This window comes from Nasonia vitripennis, assembly GCF_009193385.2.
Source record: "Nasonia vitripennis strain AsymCx chromosome 2 unlocalized genomic scaffold, Nvit_psr_1.1 chr2_random0001, whole genome shotgun sequence".
NCBI lineage: Eukaryota > Metazoa > Arthropoda > Insecta > Hymenoptera > Pteromalidae > Nasonia > Nasonia vitripennis.
The window spans coordinates 92,501-115,850 of record NW_022279607.1 but is presented as its reverse complement, the minus strand read 5'-3'; the positions used below and the strand labels follow the sequence as shown (position 1 = coordinate 115,850).

The following is a 23,350-nucleotide window of genomic DNA, read 5'->3' as shown; positions in this document are numbered from 1 at the left end:
TAAATGTTACCAAAAAAGCAGGTAACTTACCAATTATTTTATTACACTTACCAAGTACTTGGTAAGGTTAACCAAAAATAAAATCTGTAGTTACACCAGGCATAGTAAGATGCTAATATCAAGCAAAAATACTAAATCCATGACCATAGAGCTCCAAGCAGTAAACAATTTTAAGAATTTTGTGCAATCTTTATCGCAGTAAGGTAAACGAAAGCTCGTTCCAAAGTTAAGCCTAAAATAACTGAACTCACCTATCTCATGCACAAAATATTGCAAACCTTAAACGTAAAAATATAAAACCCTAAGCTTCTAAATTAACTTAACCGAAGCACAGAAAGATAAAAAATGTTTCACAAGACAAGTAATCCGCTAAATCTACCTATTGTCAGATCCAGCCGAAAGATTTTATGATTAAAAATAATAATAAAGTTGCTTTGAAAAATATTTCACGATTAACATTGAAAGCAGTTGGTATTAGGAGACAAGTATTAAGCTATAACCAGCACCAGGGGTAAGTCGGTCTGAGAGTTTTGATTTTAGATATTATCCTCGCTCTCACTCAGCTTTCTTCAATGCATCGATGTATTAAAAAAAATTCTCTTATTTGAGCACTTGCTGTGTGGAGTACGTAAGCAAGTTTAATTTACGTCGCGCCTATCAATCAGTCATCCGACAAGATTTTTTCTAACTAATACCGGGAACATGCTTTGTGAGCGGTGAAAGAGTGTTTAAGTTTTTTTCCTCTGAAGCAGAACAGCAAAATACTTTTTCGAACTTATGTAACTAAAAATTACTATCACCTGTGTTCAAAGTTAATCGGAAAATACTTTTCAAAACGCGTATGAATATTTTTAATTTTTAGTCTAGGCGTTTCCGCTAGATCTGACAATAGATAGATGATAAATAAATAAATAAATGAACGGAATAAGTTGATTTAGAAACTTAAGGTTTTATGTGTTTACGTTTTAGATTTGCGTTTTGTTGTACATGGGATAGATTTAAGTATTTTAGGTTTAGCTTTGGAACGCGTTTCTGTTTGCCTTACTGCGATATAGATCACACCAAATTTTTAAATGAGATTTTTTACTACTTAGGACTCGATGGTCATGGGTTAGGCGGGTTTATGAGTTTAGAATTTAGTATTTTTATTTGATATTAGCATCTTACCTTGTGTATGTGGTTTCAGGAGATTTTAATTTAAAAGAATTTATATTTTTTGATTTGCATCTCGCTTCGTCTGGGATAGGTTTAAGGGCTTGAGATATGTTAGTATTAACATATTATATTTGGAACTATTCGCGCGTTGGCTAGTAAGTTTGAGATTTGAATTTGTTGTTCCAACGACGCCGTCACCGACAATCAGAACATGCTGCTTCTGCCGAGAGCTCTCAATGGCTAAATTAGGAGACATCGCGAATTAGTTTTACAGAAGTGCTTCTTAAAGTGAGCAGTTGGGAGCCGCTATTATGGGTAGTTACTATTAAGCATACTCAATCTAAGAAATAGCGTTACATTTTGTACAACACAAACTGACAAGTAAAACCACCAATTTCTTAGATTGGGACCCTAAGAACTTGCTAGTTATTAGGATTCCGTTTCTACCAGGGTAACAATGGATGTGTGTAGGTCCCACTATTCAAGCCAATAAAGTGGCTACACAGTTAAGTTGTAAATTAAGTTCAATAAGCATCACGGGACTAAAGTTGATCATTCCCCCAATTGATTACTGAACTACTACTAAATCCACTCGTGGAAATAATCTACGACTTTAGTCACTTGTTGCATAACGTACTATTATAGCACAGTGTGGCTAAAATCCGCTGTTAAGTCACGCCTATCTGTGACTAAAGTAGTCCTTTTTTGCACCGTGTTTATCACACTCGCTACGCTCGGGCTAACTGCGCCGTGTAAAAAAGAACCATTTAAGTCACACGTATCGTAATGTACTATTAACTAAAATCATCTTCCTTTAAACTTTTCACACAAAAATAAGTATTTCTATAGGATATAGATAAACATACACCCGCGCGGGGATGCCGATACCCCATATGTGGCGCGTCTCTTGAGTGGTGGATATGGGAATGCTCATCGGCACGTGGAGGTCTCCTCAACTTGTCGGAGGGTAGAGCAGAAATAAAATATGCTCCATGGACCAAACAGGCTAGGGGAAGAAACCCCGAAAATAAACCAAATATGGATAGTGAATTTACAATAACACTACCCCAAGCGGGTAAGGTGACAAAGCCAAGCCTCGCCACTGATTCCGATCGGGTGAATAAGCCCCCGTGGCCGTCGCTGGCTCCATGGATTTAAGGGCGGGGGGGGGGGGAGAGGGGGGAAAACTCACTCAGATGCCGCAAAGGCTGGTCTCCTGACCTCTGCTGCACAAAAAGATGCAGGTGATATAGAATTGGAGGTGGACGCAGACAGTGATATAAGAGCTGTTTGTAAATCGCACAGGAATGAGCACTTAGACCACCTTGGCAGCAAAATCAATGACTATGTCCAGAACAGGAACAATGTGCACAAACAGATTAAGAATCTTGCTCGAAGCATAAGGGCAGGCTATAGGAATCTCTGCACGGTAGATGATATCACAGCAATGCCAGCGTCCGGGAATCCAGGAAAATGGAACCCAGACAATCTCGAATCTTACATCTCGAAAGGCGGGTACAACAAAGAAAGACCCAACTACTCCGCAGGATAGAACTAGCGGAAATAAAGAAGGAAGTCGTCACAAGTAATTCAAAGAAAAAGGAGACAAAGGCAAATAAGAAAGATAAAAGTGTCCCTGGCGTCACAAACCAGAATAGGACCAGCAGGACCGGGACGGACGAAGCGGGCAAGACCACCTAGACCGAATTCTCTAATAATCAAGGCTGCAGAAGGAAAGAGCTATGCACACATTATGTCAAAAATGAAATCGGATCCTTCACTTAACAAGCTAGGAGACAGTGTATCCAAAATACGCAGAACAGTAGCAGGAGACCTTCTTATAAAGCTCAAACGTACAAGAGAAGGTAAAACCTCGGACTTCTAAGAAGCGGTCAAAGCAGTACTAGCAGAAGACGTCACAATAAAAGCACTACAGCTAGAAGAGACCATCGAATTAAAGGATCTGGACATGCTTCTCTCGAAATGGGAGGTAGTAGAAGCACTAAGGAAAGAAATTGGCAAAGAGAACATCATAGAAGACTCTGCGATAAAATCTCTGCGAAAGACGTACGGTGACAAGCATATTGCAGTGATACGGGTATCAGCTCAGATAGCGGCTAATATATAATATATAAAATTTATAAGTTAATAATACGATTAGAAAATAATAATCAACGAGACTTTTTTCGCAATAGCAATTCCAGCTAAGAAAACAAACTAAACTATTCCTGATTAATGCTACACTACAGAATACTACTTATTTAACATGGTGGGTCGTTATTTTTTGCGTATAACGGGCCTAATCTTCCGTCACAACAGTGGCGACACTTCCATCTATCTAGCAGCGATGGCTATGCCGGAGCCTGAATGGCGGTACGACACTGCAGGAGTCGTACGACAGTCCCGCCATCTATGGCATCTCGTATGACACTTATGACGGTTTATATCACGTTGTTGCGGTCTATAATTTTCGACTTGTTGAACGACGACAGCGCCACTAGGTGCTCTCTCTTAAATAGATGTGTTCTTATCTAAATAGTTCTTAATTCTATTACTAAGGTTAAATATATATAACCTAGTACATTTCATGTCTACCGATACGTATACCCGATACATATCAGTAGACATGAAATGTACTACTACGTTATAAGTATCAAATTTGCATGTAAAACCACTTATCAGCCATTATATCATGTTTGTTTTCTACAAAACTTTTAGTAGAAGGTCAGGCCTATTCTAAAAATTTACAGCTACTTTTTTACTATAAAAAGGTATCTTTTTATTGTATTGAGGTTGTCGGAGTCCGGATCGAACATTAAGATTTTCATATTTTAAGGTTTAAAATGCAAATAAGGTAGCCTTAACATTGTATAGGGCTTAATAAGTATTTTTATTGAAAAATTCAGAATATTTCACAAAAAAAAAAATCTGGGTAGTTTTAGTTCAAAATGCATCTCTTATGAGCTACGAATAATTGAAAATAGGCAAAAAATGCAAAAATTGCTTGAAACCTCAACTTTGACCAGCTAAAACTCGAAGCCAAATGACGGAATCGCGCTGAAATTTTTTTTTGAGATTCAGGTACAATATATAGAACGTATATATACAGTTTGGGCAAAAATAAAAATTTTCATCTTCGATTTCATAGAGAACCACCCATATATATATATATATATATATATATATATATATATATATATATGGGTGGTTCTCTATGAAATCGAAGATGAAAATTTTTATATATATATATATATAGTTAGTAAATTTGACTGAAAGAAATTGGTTCGAGCAAGTATGATGTGTAATATAATCTGCGATAAAATCTCTGCGAAAGACGTACGGTGACAAGCATATTGCAGTGATACGGGTATCAGCTCAGATAGCGGCTAAACCCACTAAGCTACAGAAGATCAGAATAGGATGAGTCAACTGTTAAAATGAGCCACTCGAAATGTTGGCAACTATAAGTTTGGTTTACCGATAAGCATTGATAAGCATTTCTACCAGGGGTTCTTCATAAATCTGTACATTTGTATAAGAATTGTATTCTAATTTCTCGTTCAAAATTTATGAAATCATCGAAAGAATTGCCAAGTGCAGCTTGCAAAGTTTCTGTATATGCTTATAATTATACGTTGCTTATAATATTCGTGCACACAAAGTTTTTTAAGAATGTTCTTACCTTAGTACGTAAGCATCAACCACATCGTTTCGACAGAAACTGATAATCTCACAGCGAACTATTTTTAAAAGTGACTCCCATTTTTGGCTGAAATGCAAACAATTTTGAATAAGTTTTATCTGCAAATAGTAACGCTCACTAAAAAAAGAATTCGTTTTGGGTCACGAAAAACCCAACAGCATAAAATATTTCAAAACTATGGTTTATTTATCGTGTTTTGTTGTGCGTGTTAAGTGGGGCTGAGGTGACTATTTTTTAACACGGCAACTACGCTCTTGTTAGAACAATATAGTAAAGAAAAATCGGGTTGACGTAGAATAGCCCCTATGTATATGTTTTAGTACGTGTTTTAATTATTCTTACAGATTTTGCAAAAAGCGAAAAAAAATCCTGTTTTGTTTACGTTTTTCAGGCCGGTCAAAATAGTACATTATGCAACAAGGGAGTAAAGTCGTTGATTATTCCCACGGAGGACAGTTTTCACCCGCGGGAATAATCGACTTTACTCTCGTGTTGCATATAGTGCTTTATTCACGACTGAACTGTATAGGCACTTTATTTCTTGAAAAGTGGGACCCTTTTATCCATTGCTAATACAATCTAAATTGAATACATTAATACAATTGTTTGTAAATATTTAAAATTTTTTATAACTTTTCTACTTTTAAAGATTTATTTCTCGCATTTTGCGAAAATAAAGTTCTTTGCGAGAAAAAAAATGAGAGAGTAAAATGCTACTTTAGTCCCGCTTTTCAGGGAATAAAGTGGCTATTATACAGTTCAGACGTGAATAAAAACTTTTTATGTCACATAATGCGGCAAAAGTTTATTTTGTCCGCTTAAATAACTGTTTTACTTGCTGGGCAAAAAAGAGTCACTTTAGTCCTGTTTAATAAATTATTTGTGTATTACAAAACAGTATATTGTATACCAAAGGAATAAAGTGGGCATTTTTAGACCGAGTGTGCAGATTGCAGTACGAGCTGCAGACGAGTCTTTTAAAAATGCAGGATAAACAAAATATGCATAAAATTTTTGCAGTTTTTTGATTCATTAAAGACATTATCTAAAAACGCAGTTTTCATACTTATTATAACTTTCTAAATGAAACTTACAAACATAAAGCACTTGCTGATATTTAAGTAAAGGTTCGCTGATGATCACACGTACATGCACACACATACACACACACAAAGTATGAAGTCGAGTGGATCTTCATTTCACCGTTAGCGCTTTATTTTGGAGGTCTCTGGGAGGCTAGTGTCAAGTCATTCAAGGGACATCTACTCTGGATCACTGTTCGAGCAAAGCTGACGTTTAATGAGTTTTGTACTGTGACTTCGATGATCCAAGCTTGCTTGAACATGGAGCCAAGAGTGTCTAACGCAATTTCAGGAGCGCTTGAATTGGCTGCATCCCGAACATTCATTCAAGGAGGGATATGTTGTTTTCTTCAAAGAAAAATTGTTACTACCAACGAAGTGGCTGTTAGCACAAATATTCTGGCTTTACAAGAACAAGATTGATGGCCTACCTAGGGTGACTACTATTAAAACGTCAACAGAAGAGTGCAAACATCCGATCAAGAAGCTTGTTCTATTTCCCATCGATAACGAAGCGGTGACCCATATTGCCGCAATTTGATCAGGTGTACCGTAACGTTGTGGAGTAATATTTATTCGTGCGGAAATATTGTTCTTCCATTTTCGATGTAAAACATCGTATAACGTGCTTGGCGGGTAACAACGACTGTTGGTGGCACGATGTGTGATGCGAAAACTTCGTGCAGCCCGGATCTTCCTACTTCTCTCTCTCTCTCTCTCTCTCTCTGTCTCTCTCTCTCTCTCTCTCTCTCTGTCTCTCTCTCTCTCTCTCTCTCTCTCTGGTGTATAAGGCGGTCGATGGGTAAACATCATAACCTCACAAAAAAATCATGACGATGGGTTACGTGTCAAACTATATCCCATTAAAATTTCAAGTGATTTGACAACTTATTTTTTTAGTAATATAAATCGAAAACTGAAAAAAATGAGTTTTTATAAGTAGATATTTTATGTGTTTCGGCTAAGTTCATTGCACAGCTTTCAAACCCCTATGGTTCTTAAGATATCAAGGTTTCAATTTTTTTTTGAAAATTTTTTGATTCTCTATATCTCTAAAACAATGTAGTCAAATGCTTTAAAATTGTATTTGGTGATTTACGATAAAAAAGCTATCTGCTGCTAAAATTTTAAATGATTTTATCGAGCGGTTCTCAAGTAAAGAGCTAAAATGTAAAAACCTTTTTCTCAAAACTTCTGCTTCCTTTTATAGGGGTGTCGTAGCACGTTGTTAAAGTCCCTTCCTGACGAATTTTGCGAATTTTTTCCCACCCACCCGCTCATGTACGATAGTAGTTTGTTTAGAAAATTGCTCCTTTAGCAAAATAATTAAAATGATTAATATCAATTGGTAAAAATTTTAATTCTTTTTTTTTTTGAGTTCAGTCAGTTCATTATTATAAAAAATAGATCAGATCCAATATTATAAAAAATAACATTTTTTAACACATCCCAGCATAAAGTTAGAACTTTATCCTCGGCGAGTCGGGAATAAAGAGCTACATGTATGTATATATAAACAGAGGATTCAAAGGAATAACAAGAATCAACGACGAATTTAACATCGGCTACTATATCTATAACTATGGGGAGCACTGAGCTTATTCCTCGCTTTTATAATATATGCGACAGCAGAGCATACGATTGTCTTTTTGCGTCTCGACTTTTTTAGCGTTTTTGCGTGTGTGGATTATTTATTTGAAAACAATAATAAAAGCATTAACATACTGTATATTCAAACAATATTTTATTTATTGGAACTAAGAATTTAGTTGGAGGAATCTACGTGCCAATGAATTGGCAGCGGTTCTCCTTTTGGTAGTAGTACCAGGCGTTGCTTCTTCCAGATCTTAAGAAACGTCCCTTCTTCGAAACATGCATTGTGCAGGTCTACAAATACATCAGGGCGTGCCTGTATAGCTTGTTTCAATGCAATATTGGGTATGCCATCCAGGCCTGGAGCCTTGTTGTTCCCAATTCTTTTGCATGCATGCAGTAATTCCTCTGTGGTGATTGTTCAAATGATTTCGTCATTTGCCTCGGCTTCAGGGGTAGCTGTTACTTCCAGTTGAAGGGGAAACAGCGTAGTCTCAATACGGTTCAGAGATTCCGGGCTTTTTTTAGGAGGGGGAATATAACTTCCCTTTATTTTCTTCAATAATACTACTTGGTACGGTCGCCCCTAGGGATCCAGCTCGACCGTCGTCCTGTAACTCTTCAAGACACCGTCGTTTATTTTCTCGGATTTTTTTCTTGAATATCCGTTTAGCATCCTTCATTTCTTTGTTTCGGGCTTTTACTACTTCTTGACCTCGACCAGTCTTGTAGTATTTCTTTTAGGCCCGCTGATCCCGTCTTCTGGTTCGATGACACTCGCTGCGGGCAGCATCAATTTCTTTATCCCACCAGTATACTGGCCAAACAGCTGTATTTCTTCTAGAGCCAGCAGAAATATCTCCTTATTATAATCCTTCGTTTTCCAACGGACTCTTTTTGTCGTTGCCCTTCCGTTGGATCTCCGTTTTGATATTCCTATCTCTATTATTATCGCTTGGTGGTCACTATTTCTGTAATGATCGCTTACCGTCCACGATTTAACTAAGCCAACCAGGCAGCTGCTAACAAACGTAAGATCTATGATGGACCCTGCGTCTCCTTTTTAAAATGTGTAAGAAAATCCTTGGTTAACTAAGACCAAGTCAAGAAGAGCGAACGCTTCCAATAGCGCTCGTCCTCTTTCGTTCGTCCTTTGGATGCCCCACTCTACTGCCCAGGAGTTGTAATCGCCTGCTATCAGTACCGGTTTTCTTCCTACAGCATCCTGTACTAGCCGGTCCAACAGTTGTCTGACTTGTTCTATCGACGCGTTAGGAAAAGCATAGCAGCTGTAAATATGTACGTCTGCGACCTTAGCGCATACGAATCCTTCATTACGTCTTGTTATTTTTTCCTGGAAAGCGGCGTCTCCGCATGCACATATCGCCGCTTTAGCAGTACTGTCCATATCCCTTGATGGTTTGTCCAGGTCTCTGTATTGTTCACAGGCGATGGCTATGTCGATCTCTGTCTCACGGACATACTGGCTCAGTAGGTCTTGTGCAGTCGCGCAGTGATTTATATTCAACTGCACTATTTTCATTTTTTTCGTCTGTCAGTGGCTTCTACTGCAGCTCCCTAAACTGGGCATGCATAGCTACCAGCTGCGTGGTCACTCTTTCCACCTTTGCCTCCTTTGCAGAGTACACAGTTGGGTTGGTTTTTACACTCCTTCGCTTTGTGCCCATCTTTTTCACATTTAAAGCAGATCTTAGTTCTATCTTTAGTTACTGTGCAAAACCTACGCATTTATAACACCTAAGCAGCTCAGTTTGGCGGTTAGCCACCCGGATCCTACAATTGACCCATCCTATTCTGATCCTATGTAGCTTATGGATCTTCCCTACTGAAAAATATCGCGCGATTAGTCGTGCGATTATTCGCGTGATTAATCGCGGGAATAATAGCGCGATTAATTGCATTTATTCATCGAACTTTTTTCGACGCGATTAGTCGCACGACTAACCGCGGGACAAATAGCGCGATTCATCTAAAACAAATTTTCAAATAAGATAAAATTGTTTAAAATGCAAAATTAGTTAGCGGGGTGGCCAGTACAGGTGTTACCTCCCGCATTCTCACACCCAAATTGGCCACCCCGCTTAATAATTTCGCATTTTAAACAATTATATTTTATTAAAAAATTTATTTTAGATGAATCGCGCGATTTTTTCAGTAGGGGGTCTCTCAAGCATGTGGCATACGACCTATCAAGTAAGTTTTAGTCCGGCCGCAAGAAAGAGCACATAATAATTGGACTTATTTATTAAATTTATTTATTAAATTAATTTATTTTATTGTGTTCTTTATCCTTACCTTATATCCACGTATTCCAACAAAATTCACTTTCAGCCAAGATAAATAATACTGACTTAATAACTCATTTTTTTGAATCATGAAGATTTTTTTCATTCATAATAACATGTTCATTAAAATGTAATTTTTATCTTTAACTAAAAGGAAACTTCTTGACTCAAATTTTGATTTATTTAACTCAAAAATAATTATTTTGATGTAAGTTTAGATTAAAATTGTGAAACCCCATATCCTCTTGTCATTAAAAACAGCAAGTTTCACCAGGTATTATAATAGAATACCACAGTTTGACGTTTCCATCCACTATAGAGTGTACCTAATTTTAAATCTGTCCACAACAGTGCACAAAATCATGAATTTTCTATATATTGAAAGTTGAGTGTTTATAGAAGTGCAAGATTTAACAATGAATAATGGGTTTGTTAAAGGTACATCTCAGAACTCGCCAAAAGTTGAATTGGTTATGTTAATCAGATGCATATCCGGTGCAGTTATAACTGTGTTTTTGCACTCGGGCACAAAACAATATTTATACCAATTTTGATTGTACTGTTTTTCTTTTTCGAGCATTCTCGCAGTTATTGATATTATCGTTACATTACACGATTTCCTATAAATAAAACTATTTGTTTTAGTTCTCTTTAAATAATAGATTATTTGTTTTGGTTTGTTCAAATATTAAGGTGTCGTCAGCAGACCGACATAATACGACATTACGAACACACCGCTTTTTTCAGATTCAGTGACATCATTATCAAGTGAAATTCTTTCAAATCATTGTCTGATTTTACGATGATCTAAATATTGTTTTACTATGTTAATACGCGATATCAAGAGAATCGGTCAAGTACATCTGAGTTTCCAACCTTCAACGACCATTTAAAATCATAACTACACTGAAAAAACGATCCTCTTACAAAAACGGAATCCTTTTGTCACAAGAGTAATTTCATCTCAATTTTGGTACCTAGAGGATGTCTTTTAGTGACGAAAGGATTATCCTTTGCGTACAAATATTAATTGCGACAAGAGGAAATAATTTTGGCGTAATGAGGTTTTACATTTTGTCTTGAGAGAAAATCATTTTCAATCAAGACATTTAGTAAAAGGATTTATGAAATAACAGTACGAGAATATTGTTGAAATGAATCAGCGTTATTATTCTCTAATAAAAAATAATATTACATTTGTAAAGTTTTATGAACAGAAAATAAGAAACTGCTTAGGTGTAGCACATAATGTATGATTGGCCATCTTTGGAAGACACAAGTTTATGCATTGGTTTATATCTAAGCAGCTCAGTGCTCTTTTTTAGTGACCAACGGTTTAACTGATCTATACTGTAGTGTACACTTTGATCGAAACCCCACTCGGTCAGTTTATTTTCCATTTTGCTACTTACAACGATAAGCCGATGAAAATAAAAGCCAACGTTAAATTTACACAGTCGGAGCACACAAGACGTCTGAGGTCCGAAACTCCTGCCGACGAGCCGATTCCGGTCACGACGTACCTTTTCCGCGGAGATGTATGCACGTTGTATGGTGTATACGTGCTTTCTCGCTCTCTCCGGGAGCACCCGTCCACACTCAAGAAACTTCTGCGGAATGGCAATCGGGACGGATTAACATCTTACATTCAAAAGAAATCCTATTGTCACAAGAGGATTCAAAGGAGACGATTTTCCTTTCGATACGAAGATTTGTACTTTTGCGACAAAATTATTTTTTTTGGAGACAAAATGAAAGTCATTTTGCTACCAAATTTTATTGCTTACAGGATTATTCTTATGTCTCAAGAAGGTTCATTTTCTCAGTGTACAAATATGCGGGTTCCCTATTTGGTTGTAGGATTATTATCTATTACCATTTTTTAAATTAAATTTTTTCCTCCGCTCAAAACAAAATTATTCCTTTTCAGAAAAATAGAAATTGTAGTGCTCATTTTTTTTCATTTGTAAACAAAGGAATCTTTCTAATGCAAACGGATCTTCTACGAAAATATTTTTCTTGTTGGTTCAAAAAGACTGCCTTTTGACAGTATAATCAAGATTATTTTCTTTTTGAATCCACAGGATTTTTTCCGCAATGGGATATTCCTCTGAGTGTATTTAGAACTAAGTACTTTGAGGTACCGTGTCAAATTTTTTGAGCCTTATAGACACAAAAAACGCGGAAATCAATACATGCGTTACAAAAACGATCGTGTGCACCAAGGGCTAAGCAGTACAAATATTCATGGCGACAAGAGGAGAATCGGAAATAAAGAGAAGCGAAAATGATCGTTTTAATGTTCATAATGTGTGTGTGTGTATGTGTGCGTGCCTCTGTGTGTGTATGTGTATCTATAGATATAGAAATTTCTCGTTTCGAACGCATTTTTGAAGAATGTTACCCTACTTCAAATATCTCGCATTTTTGACAGAGACAGTCATTTCAAGGACATTTTTTTGGGTGTATATGCTGATTGCAAGGTACACCTATGGCTTTCTTTCTTTCTCTGATTCTTTCCTCTCTTTTTCGTTCTCTCAGAGAGCGCGCGTGTACACTCGAGGAGCTTCTCGAGCGAAATGACAAACGGAGGCGGATTCAAATCTTACATTAAAAAGAAATCCTCTTGTAACAAGAGAATTCGATGAGAGGATTTTTCTTTCTGGTCAAATATTTGTAATTTTGCGGTAATTTTTTTTTTCGATGCAAAATGGAAGTCAGTTTGCTACAAGATTTTATTACTTAAAGGATTATCTTCATGCCACAAGAAGGTTCGTTTTCTAAGTGATGAAAATTGCATCCCAATGAACATGGTATTTGGACTGAAAAAAATCCTCTTGATTAAAAAAAATTACATATAAGACGCATAATGAATTTCTTTTTGAAAAAGAAAAATCTTGTTTGCTCAGAAAAAAAAAACATTTCACAGAGTGTTTGATCTATAGTTCAGAATCTATCAGAAATGCGAAAAAAATTGAGGGTTTAAGTCGTACGATCCAATTTTATTTGGTTTCAGTGTTTTCTTTGGATTCATGCACAAAAATGTCCTCTTAGGCCAAGAGGAAATAATCTTATTTTAGGACCAATGAGGAAAATCATTTTGAAGTAAAGGGATTCCGTTTGATTCAAATGGATTCCTCTTGATTTAATAGGAATCTTTTTGCATATAAACTTTTCTTTAGAAAAATTTTGAAGCAAAAGGATTCCAATTAAATTAAAAGGAATCCACATGAATCAAGCGGAATCCCTTTACTTCAAAATGATTTTCCTCATTGGTCCTAAAATAAGATTATTTCCTCTTGGCTGATGAGGACATTTTTGTGCGTGTTCTAAACAATGAATCAAAAACAGGTGACTGAATATGCTTTTGAAAATTGCGAAGTTGATATAGTATATTGTGTACCAAGGGCGTAAAGTGGGCTTTTTTAGATCAATGTAGAGTTTACAGTGTGAAGGATCAAAGCAAACTAGAACGATCAGAAGGCGAATGCACTGAGAGAAATAATCCTTTTGAATCAAAATTTTTGCCAAAAGGATTTTCGTTTTAATTTCTACATCCTATGGGATATATATTTTTTCCATTAGGTTCTAGATCCTATAGAAATGCCCATTTTTATGTAAAAAGTTTGAAGCAAAATGATTCTAATTAAAGTAAACAGAATCCATTTTAATGATATGAAATATATTGATTCCAAAAAAAAAAATACCCGTGTTTTTTCTTTTGTCGATCACAATTTGTTATAACAAATTATTTAAACAAATAACCCAAAATGTTGTAATTTTGCAAAACTGAATGCGGATATCGATTCTACGGGCAAAAACACGACAAAAACCTATGTAACGTTTTTTATGTCAGAGTTCAATTTATTAGTCTAAAACAGGAACAAACTTTTCACATGTAAATCATCCTTCTCATCCGTCTTAGATGTAGACCTGCGGAATACCGTAGTGTTGCATGCTACAATTGGATGACCTTATTTTTTTTTTTCAAAACCTTCCGTGTTAGAGATCACGTTTGAGTGGCAGGCTAACGGTGGTACATCAATTGAAAAAAAAAATTATCTTTCGAAACGAGACTTTAGGAATAGAACTTTTCATAAAAATAGATCACATTATTCTGTGTCGATAACGCAATTGATAATGTCGAGACGGAGAGTTAGGGATCTACCTGATTTAGTTGAGGATTCTGACATTGACGAAGATCAATATGTCAATATAGCATTTGTTCCTGCTGATCATGAAAGTTCAGATGAAAATTCGGATGTTGATCTAGTAGAAGATATAACATCTCATGATCTTCCTACAGGTTCTTACGAACATGTGAAAAGTACTTACACAAGTACTCAAAAATTGTTGGAGCAGAATCATATTTACGATTGGGAAGATGATACTCTGGATAATATATCTCCTGATATCGAGGACAACTCCAATCTGTCAGCTATTTCTCCATTGTTTTTTAAAAATTTCTTAGAATTATTCGAGTTATTCTTCTCGGAATCGATGAAGAATCATGTTGTGGAAGCTACTGCCGAGAATCATTTCGATTTGTCTAAAAATGATCTAGAAAGATTTATTGTAATCATAATGATTACTATTTTCAATTCTAGAAAACGTCTTTATGATTATTGGTCAACAAAACGAATCCTAGAGTGTCCAATCATTACCGAACTTATGACGAGAAATAAATTTGTTACCATCAAGAAGAATATTCGATTTTACAAACATCAAGATGAAAATCTAACTGACAAAGTTTGGAAAGTAAGAACGATGTATGACATGTTCCGTGAGAATTGTATGCAATTCGGTTTCTTCGACTACAACCTATCGGTAGATAAGGTAATGGTGAAATATTTCGGTAGATTTGGTATCAAGCAGTGTATCAGGTATAAGCCTATCAGGTTTGGAATAAAGATGTGGGCACTTTGTTCTTCTGATGGATACATCTATGACCTCGATATTTACACAGGTAAATCAAGGAATAACACACAAAATGTTTTAGCTTCTGTTGGATTGGGTTCAAGAGTAGTAATACAATTACTTTCTACTTTGTTAGAAGGAACCGAAAAAGAAGATTTGAGTAAGTACCATGTGTACTTTGACAACTTTTTCTCTAATCCAGACCTAATGATACATTTGAAGAAGAATGGTTTATCATCAACAGGCACTGTCCGGCAGAATCGCGTGAAAGAGAAGGTCGAAATGCCAAAAAAAGCTGAAAGAGGAACCACTATTTCTAAGCATGAAGCAAATTCAGAGTTGAATTTCATTACGGTAATGGATTCCAAACCCGTATCGATTCTCTCAACTAAATATGGGGATGAACCGAAAGTGGCAATGCAAAGATGGCAGGAATCGTCGAAAAATTCCATTCTCTTCCCTCATTCTTTTTTCATGTACAATCAACACATGGGTGGTGTCGATCTCCACGATCAACACTGTAATGTTCTGATGCCTTCGATAAGAGGTAAAATATGGACATGGCGTCTTTTTATGCGACTTATTTAAGCATCTTTAGCGAACGCTAGGGTGATTTACAATAAACTCCATCCGGATGAAAAGAAAGGTTCCAAAGATATTGTTCAAGAAGTTTGTGAATATTACATTCAGAAGCTATCATCAGTACGTATTCCCAGGGAAAAGAGGAAGCCTGAAAATTCTTCAGAACACATCATGAAACAAGGAAGTATGAAAAAATGCGGGATAGGTACGTGTTCGACGAGAACTGAATGGTTCTGTACGAAATGTTGCAAACCTATTCGCAGAAAACACAAAGAAGATCACGGCAATGAGCCATAATTGGGTTCATAACTCGGAAACTTATTTATTTATTTATTTATTTAACTCCAGAGTTACAAACATTTGCATCCGATACAGAGTTGATATTATTCACACAATAACACACTATAACGCCGCAAATCCTGCAGAGGAAAACAGTATTTCCTATTCGCAGGTCCGGATAACAGTGATAATGAGAATACATATAAATACTGGTTAGTTATTGCTTTACAGCAATAACCTCCAGTCATACTACATACAGTCCAGCCTCCATTCATACGTAGGAATAGCATAAATCCTTGTCGGACTTCCAGACGTAGATCATACCATCCTTTTCATTCAAACTTAACCTAGGTTGGGTTACAGGAGTCCCTGGACTCTATTCGCCCCAACTCTGACAACAGTATATAATATTAGTATTTACATAAAAAATTAACAATGACATATAATCCATTTAACAGTTGTATATAAAAAAATAAGTTATTAGTTGGTATTTTCTAAAGTGTTCGTAAATGATTCTATATTTTTGTCTTTTAAACCAGTAATGCTACGACGACATTAAATATCACATTAAATAAGATTATATTGCACGATTCTAAGATTCTATATTTTTGTGTTATAATTTGATGTTGTTTAACGGTAAAAACATTTGAAGATTAAAATTTCTACTTTGTATCATGGCACTTTTCACAGCTTTCACAATTTCACCAATTCCGAACTAACATTTGTCTTGCTGTCATAAATCTGTCCGTTGTTGCATTTTTTTCTCTTATGTATGACAGTTTCTCTGTAGAGGTGAGCTTAGCCGGGCATGTGAGTCCGACAGCACAGGTAACTCTATAGTGTGGAAACATTTCTTTGTGCTGATTAGATGAGTCACATTTACAGACTGACGTAAAAACAATAACATCTATGATTACTATGTCTTTGTAGGGTGATTGTAATTTAAGTGAGGACACTGAGTTCTTAAAAAGCTGTTTTCCTCGTATTCCTCTATCAAAATAGAAAAAAGCTTTGTTGAATCCTAGATAGTTGATATCGCCATACGTCATTCTGAGACTGGCTGATTCTGTGATTTTTAGGCCCGGTGCGGCCTTTGCTTCTCTACTCCTTGTTTTGTTGCTATTTTCTTCAGCCATTTCATCTATCATGGAGAAGACCGTTTCTATTGGTTTGTATTTTTCAGTGTTTACGTTTTTGTTATCATCCCATTTATTTACAGTTGCTTTTACGAAATTAATGAATTTTATATTTGCTTTATTTTTTGTAGTTTTGACCATGCAGGTATTTATTATTTCATTCGTTATGTTGTCTAAACTATCTGTAATATTCTGATATGTTAAAATCATTTTTTTATAATTGTAGTTGGAGATGCGTCGATGTTTACGTATTTTGTGAGAGTTACATTTGCCCTTAGCGCAAATGTAAGTTCTAATATCTAAGTAAACAGAATTTATTTCAATTTTTTGTCTATTACTTTTAATATCATTTCTGCGCTGCATTAAATCCCGTATTAATGAAGATATTACTCTCTGTTGCTCACCATGCTCCTGATTGGACATCTCTAAGAACCATGATTTAAGTTGCTTGCAGTCAATTGTAGTGGGGGTACTTATCTCACTCATTATTTCTCAACCAATCTTGTATTTTCTTGATGTTTGATTTTTTCCGTAAATCTATGATTTTGATATTATTTGGTAGATTATTGTAGATGTTGATAGCTTTAATGTAGCTGGTTTTTGTACTAATAGTTTTAGCATACTTCGGTAGGATTATTAGCTTTTTCCTTGTTATGCTTGATGATTTTGTATACTGATCTTTGAGGCTATTGTAGTGGTACTGTAGGCTTTCGTAGGCGAATAATTGTTGAGGGTTAAGTGGGTTAACACTTTGAAAGGTATTTTTGTTTATAATTCTTATGATTCTTTTTTGGACCGCTTGTAACAGTTGTAGGTTATTTTGATACGCACCACCCCACGCAACTATTCCATAGTTAATCAGGCTATGAAAGAATTCGTAGTAAATTATTCTTAGAGTAGTTGTGTCCATGAATTTGGAGATTTTACTGAAGATAAAAACAAGGTATCTTGTCTTGTTTATAAGGTATTCAATATGTTTATCCCATCTCATGTTCGTGTCAAAAATTAAGCCTAGGTATTTCGTTTCTTCTACTCTCTTTATTATTTCATTATTAATTTTAAATTCAATTTTTTTCGGCACACTAACGCAGTAATTTCCAAAAGTCATGTATACTGTTTTTTGAACATTGAGTGTCAATTTATTTATCCTGAGCCATGTAGAGATATCGTCGAGATGTTTGTTCATTTTTACTTCAACCTCGGACCAAGTTTTCCCAGTAGTTATTACTGCAGTGTCATCTGCATAAGAAATTATGGAGTTTTCTGACATATTTATTAGCAAGTCATTTACGTAAAGTATAAATAGCAAAGGGCCAAGTATCGTACCTTGGGGGACGCCGGTATTTACATTTTTGAATTCGCTTGTATGCGAACCTATTCTTACTTTTTGCTTCCTATTGTTTAGGTAACTTGTAATAAGTTGGTGCCCCTTGCCTCTTATACCATATGCATAAAGCTTGTCTAGAAGTAGTATATGATTGACAGTGTCAAATGCCTTTGCTAGATCTAGAAATGTAATAGCTATCGGTGTACTTTGATCCAGGTTTTCATATATTATTTTTGAGATCGTGTTTAATGCATCCTTGGTTCCAATGTTTTTTCTAAATCCATATTGATTTTTACTTAATATTTTACTTTGACATATAAATTCTATTATTCTATTAGTATAATTTTTTCGAAGATTTTAGAAATGTTTGATATTAGTGATATAGGCCTATAGTTTCCCATTTCATTTTTTTTTCCCAGCTTTGTATATTGGTATCACTTCAGCTGCCTTCAATATATCAGGCCAGATTGCCATTTCGATACATTGATTGATTACGTGGGCAAGGGAATCTGCAATAATAGTAGCTATAGTTTTCAGTGCCTTTGCACTTATTTTATCAATACCACCTTTTTTAAGTTTCATGTAGTCTATTATTTTTATAACTTCAATTTCGCTGGTTGGCTTGATGTAGATTGTTTTTGGATTGCTTTTAGGTAATTCTAGTTTTTTATTTCTTGGTGTAGTTATTTTATTGCTCAATGTTTCTCCAAGTTTGCAGTAAAATTGGTTCATATTGTTGGCAATTTTGTTCTTGTCGGTTATTGTAGTATTGTTTTCAGTTTTTAGTTGACTGATAGTAGTATCTGTTTTATTTTTATTTTTGCTTATCTTGCTATTAATGCAGGCCCAGAGTTTTCTGGGATCATCACTATTTTTCTCAATTGTTTTTTTTTCATGTTCGATTTTCGCTTCTTTAATAACTTTATCTAGAGTTTTAACGAAATGTTTATAGTTTGCTTTTAGTTCTTCATTATTCGGATTTTGTTTGAGTTTGTTGTAAAGTATTTCTTTTGTATTACAGGAATTTCAAATCGCTTTTGTTATCCAGTCTTTCCTGGGGGTTTGTTTGGATTTCCGCAGATTTGGTTTTTTATATTTCGAACTCTCCACGCAATATTGGATTTCTTTTATCATTTCGTTTATATTCTCATTTGGATCATTTGTATTCTTATATTTTGACCAATTTATTTGCCTAGCAGTGTTATATAGTTTTTTATAGTTGTAATAGTATATATCCTTCTGACTCTTTTTTATTCTGTTTTAATACTCCATTTTTTAATTCTAGGATAAGTGGGTAGTGATCGGTAATGGGCGTCATGAGAGTTAGTGATTTTGTACGTACAAAATCAGTTTTGACAAAGATATTATCAATGCAAGTTCCTTCATTTGTAGTTATGTTTGTAGGTCTGGTGGTGTTAGTAAAACCTGGGAGAAAACCTTTTTCCTGGAGGTTGTTCATGAATTCCATGCTTACATGATTATAGTCTTGAATATTTATGTTAAAATCACCGATTATAATATGGTTTTTTGCTTTTTTTTATGTTCTAGATAAGTTTTTAGGTTCTGATTAAATTCTATGCTACTCAGTCCGTGTGATCTATATAAGGATAAGATCTCAAGTAGTTTATTATTATTTAGAGGGATAGTAGTGTTTAATATTTTAAGCTTACCTATAGCTATCATTTCGTTAGTATGTTTAACATTTTTATTTAATAGACCACAACACCATCATTTTTGTTGATGTCTCCGTGATTATAATAAAGTTCGTAATCTTTTATTCTATAATACTGATAGTGTTAGTTTCCATACCTCTGTACATACAATAACGTAAGGTTTTATTTTTAGACTTTTAAGAAAGATTTGTAATTTATCGAAATTGGCATTTAGGCTTCTAATGTTTAAATACAAAATTAGATCATTACTACTAGTCCTTTCCTTATTGAAAGACTCAATATCCATATATGTTCGCTCTTGTTCATTTAGGCTATTTTGTATTTCGTCGATTAAATTTATTTGTGCTTCCATTATTCAACTGATGAATTTGCTGTGTTCTTTGGAATAATGTGCTGACTGTTGTTTTCTTGCTGCGTATCAAAACGTAGATTTCCCTCTTTTTTCCTGCCGTTATCGATCTGTGGTATAGTAGTTTGTTTGTTTGTAGATTGTGTATTTGTTTACGTGCGATTGTTTCGTCCCACGTCGGTAATACAGGTGCGATCGGGTAATCAATAGAGTTGATATATTTTTTGATCTTCTTTTTAAGAATTGTACACTTTATTCTATCTGTTGGCAAATGATCCGTTGGTAGACTTGTTTTGTATGTGGCGTTGTTAAATATACAGTTCACACACTCAATTCTGTCATTCTTACAGACACTTACGTTGTGGTTATCCGAGCACTTTATACATGCTGATTTGTTCCTACACTTTGATGCACTATGTCCGTATCTTCCACAGTTGTAGCAAGGGTTAATGTTAATAAGATCGTAGGCTTTGCAGTACTGATGACCTACAAAAACTTTATTATTGTTTTCACGTATGTGCTTGTAGATTTCTGGTGGGAGTTCCATTAGAACTGTGCAGGTTTTGGTCCTTTTATTGGTGTACATGTGCAGTACCTTACTTTTGTTGTTATAATTTTTGAAATTACGAGTGTTAATGTCATTTTCCATATCATGTTCATCCATATTTGTAGTATTGTCTATTCCAATAATTTTCATTTTTGGATTACCTTGTTGTTCTACTTTAATTTCACCATTTTTTAATTTACTTGATAACACGTTCTCGAGTGTTTCCAGGCTTTTAGTATTCATACAGCTGATTTCTATTTCACTTTGGTTCTTCTTGCGTATAAACTTAGTTTGCACATTCTTTACTGTAACCAGACACTTCGTGAGTAGCTCCATTGTGTTCGTCTGTTCCAGGTCATTGGCCTTAACCATTATACTTGGGACACGTTTCGGTTTTGGCTTTATCGCTCTCGTAGCATCAGCATATGATTTTAAATTTGTCTGCGGCTCTGTATTTTTCTGTTTTTGTAATTCAATCATTTCTTTCTGAAGCTGATTTTTATCTTGAAGTTCGGCAACTAGTTGTTTTAATAAGGTATTTTCAGCAACAAGATTTTCCATTTCATTCTCCTCGCCTAATATTGTTGAATTATGTTTTTCAACTGTTTTGTTATGAATTTCTTGTAGCAGTTATTCTCTGATTTCTTCAGATTTCTTCATTTTTATGAGTGCAATGGTTTTTCTTGCCACGTCACTTAGCATATGCTCTTCAAAGTTAGATGTTATGTCTCCCAGGACATACTCTGGGCAGATAACCAGGTGTTCACCAACAAAAACAGGATTTTTTTATTTTCTCATAGTCACTTTTATGATAAACATTTTCGCATATTATGCAGATCACTGTTTTCACTAGCTTTTTTGGATGGCACTTGTAAAAGCTGTGGTCCGGCTTATCCGGAGGTGTTTTCACGTTCGATGCCATATTGGCAAGATAATGTGTAACTATTTAAACAAGTAGCATGTTTAAATTTTAAGTCACTAACTAATCGTATACAAAGTTTTATATACTGCTCCGAGCTGACGACACGCGCGCGAAACACGACCGATCGCTCCGAGCGGAACTGACGGAATGATTATTGAAACTTTTACTACTTTGCGCACGATTGTTTATCCTTATTTTACACTAACAAATTGAACTCTGACAAAAAAACGTTACATATGGTTTTTGTCGTGTTTTTGCTCGTAGAATCGATATCCCCATTCGGTTTTGCAAAATTACGACATTTTGGGTTATTTGTTTAAATAATTTGTTACAAACAATTGTAATCGACAAAAGAAAAAACACGGGTACTTTTATTTTTGGTTATGCAAAGGATGGCTCAGTTTGTTTCTCGATATCTCTGCCAGGTTTTGCCTGGTTTAAAGGGTTAAAGGGGTTTCAAAGTCAATTGAAGTTTCAAATTCTACGCCACCAAATAGCAAACGAAAAAACAATTAATTTACTTATAACAATTAATAAAAGCAAAATTACAGAAAAACCAAGAGTTGACCGTTCAGAATTTGATAAAATTTGGTATGCTGTTAGATATTGATAAGATAAACACTCAGTTAATTTGGTAAAGGTTTGGAACCTGTGACAAAAGTTATAAACATTTCAATTTGCGAAAATCTGCACTTTTCGAGTGATTGCTTGATTTCACAAAACTGACCATTCAGAATTTACCCAAACTTTTCAAATTAGTAGATAAACATGTAACGAATAAGTTGATACCTCAAAAATCTAATCTTGGAACGTGTGAGTGTAGTAATAAACAAATAAAAGTTAAAAAATGTACACTTAACCTCAAAATAATGAGTCAAATCAGCTTCTGTCTGAAACTTTTTATTGATAATCACGGTAAATAAAATTGTTTGATGAGAATGTTTAATCATTATTTAATGTAACTTAATTTATGCAACTTCTATTATTATGTGTATCTCGCAAATAAACAAAATATAAAAAGTGGACTTGTTTTGACTACCACAGTATGGGTAGTACTACCTTAAGGTATTTCACTGGGTGCAGTCGTTCTCAATTCAGATGAACTAACCCTGCATGTATTTGCCCCCTCTTTCCACTGAGAATGAGTTAAGAATCCTTTCGCACGCAGACTCGCAAAAATCGCCTTCTGCGCAGACTGGTGCAATTTGGCAATGCAGCATTTCGTTTCATAAACACATGTTACGTCAAGAGGTTATAAAGCTGCTTGCGGAACTGTCTAACAATGTCAACAAATGCAGATTTATTGTTAAAAAGAGGTAGATTGAAGGATAGCCGTTTCATAAAAAAAAGTTGGCCGCAAAGAACAGCAAGACTTTGAAAAGTATGTCAGACGCGAAGAAAAATTGTTTGAGACAAGATACTGATGTGATTGACGTACAGAGCAAAAAAGTTACGGGTTGCGAATTGTAGATATCAATACTTTTGGGAAAAATGTAAAGTGTCGTCAATGTAATAAACTATTGGATTTGAAAAATATGAAAGAGGAAAAATGCCTCGGATTCCATTCCATTTTTACCATAACCTGCAAGGATTGCAACCATAGACATAAGAGAGATAGACTGCGTGTGTAGGTTTGCAAAAGTGGCACCCTATTAGAGAAAGACAACATACCTTCTTTCCATATACCAAGCATTGATAGAAGGTATGGTGTCTTTGTCTTACACATTGACATAAGAGAGTCTGTCTTTCTCTAACAGGGGGGTGCCACTTATGCTAACC

The 23,350-nt window shown here is 35.2% G+C and overlaps 1 protein-coding gene across 1 annotated transcript in view; it reads right to left on the bottom strand.

Annotated features, from left to right (window-relative positions):
- The window catches only part of LOC100120658 (S-adenosylmethionine decarboxylase proenzyme), a 231,299-nt gene that overhangs the window by 193,217 nt on the left and 14,732 nt on the right, over window positions 1-23,350 (bottom strand). Inside the window, exon 2 of the mRNA XM_031923904.2 lies at window positions 4,838-4,924. Within this exon, the coding sequence (XP_031779764.1) occupies window positions 4,838-4,924 (87 nt within the window). The remainder of the gene's footprint in view (window positions 1-4,837; window positions 4,925-23,350) is intronic.